This window comes from Scylla paramamosain, chromosome 45 (genome assembly GCF_035594125.1).
Source record: "Scylla paramamosain isolate STU-SP2022 chromosome 45, ASM3559412v1, whole genome shotgun sequence".
Classification (NCBI taxonomy): domain Eukaryota; kingdom Metazoa; phylum Arthropoda; class Malacostraca; order Decapoda; family Portunidae; genus Scylla; species Scylla paramamosain.
In genome coordinates, this window is record NC_087195.1 from 5,710,001 (window position 1) to 5,717,500 (window position 7,500).

Sequence of the window (7,500 nt, forward strand, 5' to 3'; positions counted from 1 at the left end):
GAGAAATGGCTATTGAAGGTAGGAGTGTGTATGTTGTGGGGGGGGGGGGCGTTGCGCCCGCTCACTCACTCACCACAGTGATCCTGCAGATGAGGTGCGCACGGGAACCTACCGCCAGCTATTCCACCCCGAGCAGCTCATCAGCGGCAAGGAGGACGCCGCCAACAACTACGCCAGGGGACACTATACCATCGGCAAGGAGATCGTCGACCTGGTTCTTGATCGCGTCCGAAAGCTGGCCGACAACTGCACCGGCCTGCAGGGCTTCCTCGTGTTCCACTCGTTCGGCGGCGGCACCGGCTCCGGCTTCACCTCGCTGCTGATGGAGCGCCTCTCTGTGGACTACGGCAAGAAGAGCAAGCTGGAATTCGCCATCTACCCCGCGCCCCAGGTGGCCACCGCCGTGGTGGAGCCCTACAACTCCATCCTCACCACCCACACCACCCTGGAGCACTCCGACTGCGCCTTCATGGTTGACAACGAGGCCATCTACGACATCTGCCGCAGGAACCTGGACATCGAGCGCCCCTCCTACGCCAACCTCAACAGACTCATCGGCCAGATCGTGTCCTCCATCACCGCCTCCCTCAGGTTCGACGGCGCCCTCAACGTGGACCTCACCGAGTTCCAGACCAACCTGGTGCCCTACCCGCGCATCCACTTCCCGCTGGTGACCTACGCGCCCGTCATCTCCGCCGAGAAGGCGTACCACGAGCAGCTGACGGTGGGCGAGATCACCAACGCCTGCTTCGAGCCCGCCAACCAGATGGTGAAGTGTGACCCGCGCCACGGCAAGTACATGGCCTGCTGCCTGCTGTACCGCGGCGACGTGGTGCCCAAGGACGTCAACGCCGCCATCGCCTCCATCAAGACCAAGCGTTCCATCCAGTTCGTGGACTGGTGCCCCACGGGCTTCAAGGTGGGCATCAACTACCAGCCGCCCACCGTGGTGCCCAACGGCGACCTGGCCAAGGTGTCCCGCGCCGTGTGCATGCTGTCCAACACCACGGCCATCGCCGAGGCCTGGGCGCGCCTCGACCACAAGTTCGACCTCATGTACGCCAAGCGCGCCTTCGTGCACTGGTACGTGGGCGAGGGCATGGAGGAGGGCGAGTTCTCCGAGGCGCGCGAGGATCTGGCCGCCCTCGAGAAGGACTACGAGGAGGTGGGCCTGGACACCGTGGCCGACGACGAGGAGCAGGGCGAGGACTACTAGAGGGCGCCTCCGCGCCACCACGCCCACGCCCGTGGCAGGGGGCGCAACGCCCCCCGCCAGTGGTTCAAAGCTTTACTTTATCATTAGGCAACAAAACAGACCAATCAAAATTTAACAAAGAATAAATTATTTTTTGGCAAATGTTCAAATTTTCACAACCTTTCCTTTGTTTATTTCACCGCCTGAGGACTGAGCAGGTATTCATTCACTAGTTCATCCATCCAAGAATCCTCCCATTCACTTCCAGCCTGTACAGCAGTAAATCTTCACACAAACACGATAAACCAATCAGTGCACGCCAAGGTCCAGAAGCAGCGCGCCGCCGCCCGCCACGCACCGCCATGCCACAGCCTCCAGACTGGTTCAGTCTCGAGCCAAGGTTCAGAGATTCAAACATCGTATTTCAACATGCAAAACATGACCCAAAGTTTCTTGAGAAGATGTAACATCAAGAGAGAGAGAGAGAGAGAGAGAGAGAGAGAGAGAGAGAGAGAGAGAGAGAGAGAGAGAGAGAGAGAGAGAGAGAGAGATAACAAGATGAGTCACTGGTGAGTGTTGAGGCTTCAAGGCGCTTATCCTCCAATTTTGGATGACACTATAAGCTTTCTCTTTAGACCAAGGCTATTCACAAAACAGGTATGAGAGAGAGAGAGAGAGAGAGAGAGAGAGAGAGAGAGAGAGAGAGAGGGTGTTCATTGCTTCGAAACAACGAGTCGAATACATTTTGGGAGGATTCGAGCGTGATGCCGAGCAGTGAGTGTGTCGAGACTGGTGAGGTGGACTGCTGAGAGAGAGAGAGAGAGAGATCAAGGACGAAAGAAAGTGGTACGTAAACAATGAATCAATTAATTTCAAACGAATCTTTCCAAATATGAACCTTAGGCTCGAGTCACGATAAGAAAGGCTGAAAGAAGAAGAAGAAGGAGAACAACAACAACAACAACAACAACAACAACAAGAACAACAACAAGGGGAAATGGACTGAAATGATAGGCAGAAATAAGGAGGTATGTATTAATGAGTGATCGCCACGTGTAGGGCCTGATGGCTTCCTGCACCAACCCTTGTGTTCTTGTGTTATGTCTTTGTACCTTCCTTTGTGTTCTTTTGCTGTGTTCTTGTGTTGTGAGGGCAGTGTCAGTGATGTGAGGGGTCAGGCCAGGTGTGAAGGAGAGACGCAGGTGAGACACAGGTGAGGGTGAGAAAATATGAGTTTCTTTATTTATTTTCTTATTTTCTGGTTTTTATTTTATTTTCATTTGGGTAAGAAGGGTTTGGCCTATGAAAATAAAGAAAGAGAGAGAGAAAAGAGGGTAACGCAGAAATTTGTAAGAGAGAGAGAGAGAGAGAGAGAGAGAGAGAGAGAGAGAGAGAGAGAGAGAGAGAGAGAGAGAGAGAGAGACCTCAATAAAGATACCAGATTTCAAAGAAGACACTGAAAGTAGATTGGTTAAGAAGTATTTCAAGAAGTGTGTTGACGTGTTGAAGTGTGTTGAAACCTCTCCCTCTCTTCACCCCTCCTGACCCTTACGAGCGTGACCCAAAATAATCCAAGTAATGAGGAAAAAAGAAAAATAACTTGTTTGTAATGACGGTGACTGGGAGGGAAGTGTCTTGTAAAACATTATGAGTACTGAGATGAAAGACGAGGAAGGAAAATGAAAGGGGGAAATAATGGTGATAACTAAATGAAAACGTAAAAACTGCATTATAAAAAAAAAAATAGTAATGAAGAAGAAAAGAAAAAAAAATATGCAGTGTTTGGACATTTTTACCGTGGCTGGGAAGGAAATTGAGAAGAAATGAGATAATGATAATGGTGATAAATAAAGGAATATGTAAAAATAGCATAAATCTAAAAAAAAAAAAAGATGAAATAAAATGATAAACAAATGAAGGAATGAATGAATAATAAGGGAATAAAAGGAGAAAATATTTTTGTTCTACTAAGGTAAAGGAAGCACCAAAAATAATAAATAAATAAATAGGTAAATGAATAAATGAATAGACAAATATGTAATTTTAATCTTTTTCTTTCCTCCGTTCTTTCTTTTTATTACCAAGAAAATGAAAGCAATGAAAGAAAGTGAAAGAAAATAAAAGAAGTGAAAGAAAATGAAAGAAATGAACACGTGCAGGTGAATAAAGTGAAGGAAATGAAAGAAGTGAATAAATGAAAGTGAGCTGAAGTGAAAATTTAAAGAAGTGAAAGAAAATAAATGGGAAGCAGAACATGACACAAGGTAAACAACAATCTCTCTCTCTCTCTCTCTCTCTCTCTCTCTCTCTCTCTCTCTCTCTCTCTCTCAACCTCTAAAACTTTCTCTACTGATTTCTTTCTTTCTTTCTTTCTTTCTTTCTTTCTTTCTTTCTTTCTTCTTTCTCTTCTTCTTCTTCTTTTTCTTTTCAACTACTTTTTTTTATTTGGAATCGCTGTTTTTTAATATTTTTTCGAAGTTATTTTTGTTTTCAGCCATTCTTTCGTCTATTGTTCATGTCATTTCGTCTATTGCTTTATCTCTCTCTCACGTCTTCTTTAACCCTTTCCTTGCCAGATATTCTTTCCCATAATCCTTTACTGCTTGCAAGACACTCGTTTGTTTTGTACGAATGTTAAATACTCTTGTAGCCTAAAAAAAAAAAAATAATAATAATCTTTGTCTATCATATCAAGGCATTCTATTTTTCCTCCAGCACTAAAACTACTGGGAGTCATTTTGAACCCCTTAAGAGACAAACACTTCAAAAAACAATAATATACGAAGTTAATCTCTTATTGTCTTTCTCTGTCCATGCAAGGTGGATATTTTACTGCTTTCATTGTTACGAAAAGACCTGAAGTTTATTAAATTAGGTTAATACAATATTTCCACCTTAATCTTGATCTTCTTCCTATTTCTCTTTGTATTGGCTTCACTAGTCTGTTACGTTTGGTACTTATTACTGCAAGTGTGTTTAGTCTCAGAGGGAAAGGATCTACGTATCTCAAAGCTTCCCTACCCACTCAAAGATAACGTTAATCAAGGGAGACTCGTCCTGTGTCTTGCTGCTTCACTGGACTTACCGGACAGAAGCAGTGATTGGGACTGGTCTGCCTTCAAGTGTCATTTTCTACGGTGACTCGTGGAATGACAGAAAACGGGACAAGAAGGTACACGACGCTTATCAGGTGTGGGAATGATGAATAATGGAGAGAGAGAGAGAGAGAGAGAGAGAGAGAGAGAGAGAGAGAGAGAGAGAGAGAGAGAGAGAGAAGGTTGGAGTAACAAAAGTTAGCCAAGAGAGTGTGCAGGGTGTGGCAGGAGGGGGTGGGAGGGGCGGCAGGAGGGAAGGGAGTAAAACAATGCCATGGTCGTTGAATCGTTTACTTGTGACCCGCCGTGATGGAATTAGGATGAGGCCAATTAAAGCTTTGAACCACTGGCGGAGGGCGTTGCGCCCCCTGCCACGAGCGTGGGCGTGGTGGCGCGGGGGCGCCCTCTAGTAGTCCTCGCCCTGCTCCTCGTCGTCGGCCACGGTGTCCAGGCCCACCTCCTCGTAGTCCTTCTCGAGGGCGGCCAGGTCCTCGCGCGCCTCGGAGAACTCGCCCTCCTCCATGCCCTCGCCCACGTACCAGTGCACGAAGGCGCGCTTGGCGTACATGAGGTCGAACTTGTGGTCGAGGCGCGCCCAGGCCTCGGCGATGGCCGTGGTGTTGGACAGCATGCACACGGCGCGGGACACCTTGGCCAGGTCGCCGTTGGGCACCACGGTGGGCGGCTGGTAGTTGATGCCCACCTTGAAGCCCGTGGGGCACCAGTCCACGAACTGGATGGAACGCTTGGTCTTGATGGAGGCGATGGCGGCGTTGACGTCCTTGGGCACCACGTCGCCGCGGTACAGCAGGCAGCAGGCCATGTACTTGCCGTGGCGCGGGTCACACTTCACCATCTGGTTGGCGGGCTCGAAGCAGGCGTTGGTGATCTCGCCCACCGTCAGCTGCTCGTGGTACGCCTTCTCGGCGGAGATGACGGGCGCGTAGGTCACCAGCGGGAAGTGGATGCGCGGGTAGGGCACCAGGTTGGTCTGGAACTCGGTGAGGTCCACGTTGAGGGCGCCGTCGAACCTGAGGGAGGCGGTGATGGAGGACACGATCTGGCCGATGAGTCTGTTGAGGTTGGCGTAGGAGGGGCGCTCGATGTCCAGGTTCCTGCGGCAGATGTCGTAGATGGCCTCGTTGTCAACCATGAAGGCGCAGTCGGAGTGCTCCAGGGTGGTGTGGGTGGTGAGGATGGAGTTGTAGGGCTCCACCACGGCGGTGGCCACCTGGGGCGCGGGGTAGATGGCGAATTCCAGCTTGCTCTTCTTGCCGTAGTCCACAGAGAGGCGCTCCATCAGCAGCGAGGTGAAGCCGGAGCCGGTGCCGCCGCCGAACGAGTGGAACACGAGGAAGCCCTGCAGGCCGGTGCAGTTGTCGGCCAGCTTTCGGACGCGATCAAGAACCAGGTCGACGATCTCCTTGCCGATGGTATAGTGTCCCCTGGCGTAGTTGTTGGCGGCGTCCTCCTTGCCGCTGATGAGCTGCTCGGGGTGGAACAGCTGGCGGTAGGTTCCCGTGCGCACCTCATCTGCAGGATCACTGTGGTGAGTGAGTGAGCACCGCACACACCGAAGACGCCCCTCATGTCCCCCCTGTGCTGTGTGTCTAAGTCCCACCGTGGTGGCTGAGATGTGCATGATGGTGTGGACGCCCCTTGTGGTGTCCCGTGCAGTGTCCCGTGCATGCGTCACCCAGGTGCCCTCATTAACCCTCCAGCACCTCTACCGTGCCCCTACGCAGCACACACCGTGCCCTACCCTTCCCTGCCCTGCCGTGCTGCATGTGCTCCTTCCGTTATGTTGCTCTGCCGCCCAGCGCTGCCCCGCCCTGCCACAGCTGGCATTCCTTCACCCCTCTCCCTGCCCCGCCCACCCCGCCACTACAGCCCTGTGTGTAATGAGTTCATGACACCCTGCACCCATCCCACACCCACCCAGGCATCCCGCCCAGCCCCGCCCTGCCCCGCCCCAACCCGCCCCGCCCCAAAACCCTTTCCCCAGGGTGGACGGCGACTCACCGACGACGGAGGGCTCGAGGTCGACGAAGACCGCCCTGGGCACGTGCTTCCCGGCGCCGGTCTCGTTGAAGAAGGTGTTGAAGGAGTCGTCGCTGGCGCCGAGGGCCTTGTCGGAGGGCATGGAGCCGTCAGGGGCGATGCCGTGCTCCAGGCAGTACAGCTCCCAGCAGGCGTTGCCCATCTGGCAGCCGGCCTGCCCCACGTGGATCGAGATGCACTCACGCTGGGGAGAGAAGAAAGAGTCAGGGAGAGGGGCACACAGGGGGCGATGGAGGGACAGGTGTGGGGGGGTGACTGAGGGGGAACCTGCTAATTTGATGAGCAGGATTTCACTCCCGCGGGAGGCTGTGGGCGCCACCAGACCACACACTCTCCTCAGGTGACAGCAGGGGGAGCGGGGGTGTGGAGGGGACAGAGTGGGGGATGGCGGGTAGAGGAGGATGTTGAGGCGGAAAAGAAGGGAGTGGAGTGAAGTGGGGAGGAGAAGGAGGAAGGGAAGGAGGAGGAGGAGGAAGAGGAGGAGGAGGAGGAGAAGGTGGTGTCACTGAATCATGAGTGGTCATTACGCTCTCTCTCTCTCTCTCTCTCTCTTTCTGAGTCACCACACTTGTGCAATAACCCCCACCATAAATGCAGAGGGAGGGGAGAGGGAAAGCGGAGGAGGGGGGAGGGGACAAGTAGCATCCTCCCCCACCACACGTATACGCATTCAAGTGTTACTCAAAGACCCACACCTGAAAAATAGAAGAAGGAGGAGGAGGAGGAGGTAGAGAAGGAGACGAGGGAGGAGGAGGAGGAGGAGACGAGGGAGGAGGGAGGAGGAGACAAGGCAGAGAGGAGATAAAGTTATGAATGCTAAGATGTGCGTGGGTAGCTACGCACGCACTCGAACACACACACACACACACACACACACACACACACACACACACACACACACACACACATACATACATACATACATACATACACACACCTACACCACATTCTACATTCCTTCTTGGCCTCTTAAGGAAAGTTTGCAGCTGCTGGTGGGAGAGGGAGAGAGAGAGAGAGAGAGAGAGAGAGAGAGAGAGAGAGAGAGGAGAGAGAGAGAGAGAGAGAGAGGGAGAGGGAGTAAATATCCGTGAGTTACAATTTAACCACTTGTGTGTGTGTGTGTGTCTGTGTGTGTGTGTGTGTGTGTGT

The 7,500-nt window shown here is 52.1% G+C and overlaps 2 protein-coding genes across 2 annotated transcripts in view; one reads left to right on the plus strand and one right to left on the minus strand.

Moving 5' to 3' along the window:
- LOC135094205 (tubulin alpha chain-like) overlaps positions 1-1,357 on the plus strand; it is a 3,242-nt gene extending 1,885 nt beyond the window's left edge. The window contains exon 3 of the mRNA XM_063994058.1: positions 90-1,357. Within this exon, the coding sequence (XP_063850128.1) occupies positions 90-1,216 (1,127 nt within the window). The 3' untranslated portion in view covers positions 1,217-1,357. The remainder of the gene's footprint in view (positions 1-89) is intronic.
- Positions 1,358-4,565: 3,208 nt separating this feature from the next.
- The window catches only part of LOC135094204 (tubulin alpha-3 chain-like), a 4,198-nt gene continuing 1,263 nt past the window's right edge, over positions 4,566-7,500 (minus strand). The window contains exons 2-3 of the mRNA XM_063994057.1: positions 6,313-6,535; positions 4,566-5,823 (exon numbers count right to left, since the gene is read on the minus strand). Coding sequence (XP_063850127.1) covers positions 4,697-5,823; positions 6,313-6,535 — 1,350 coding nt within the window. The 3' untranslated portion in view covers positions 4,566-4,696. The remainder of the gene's footprint in view (positions 5,824-6,312; positions 6,536-7,500) is intronic.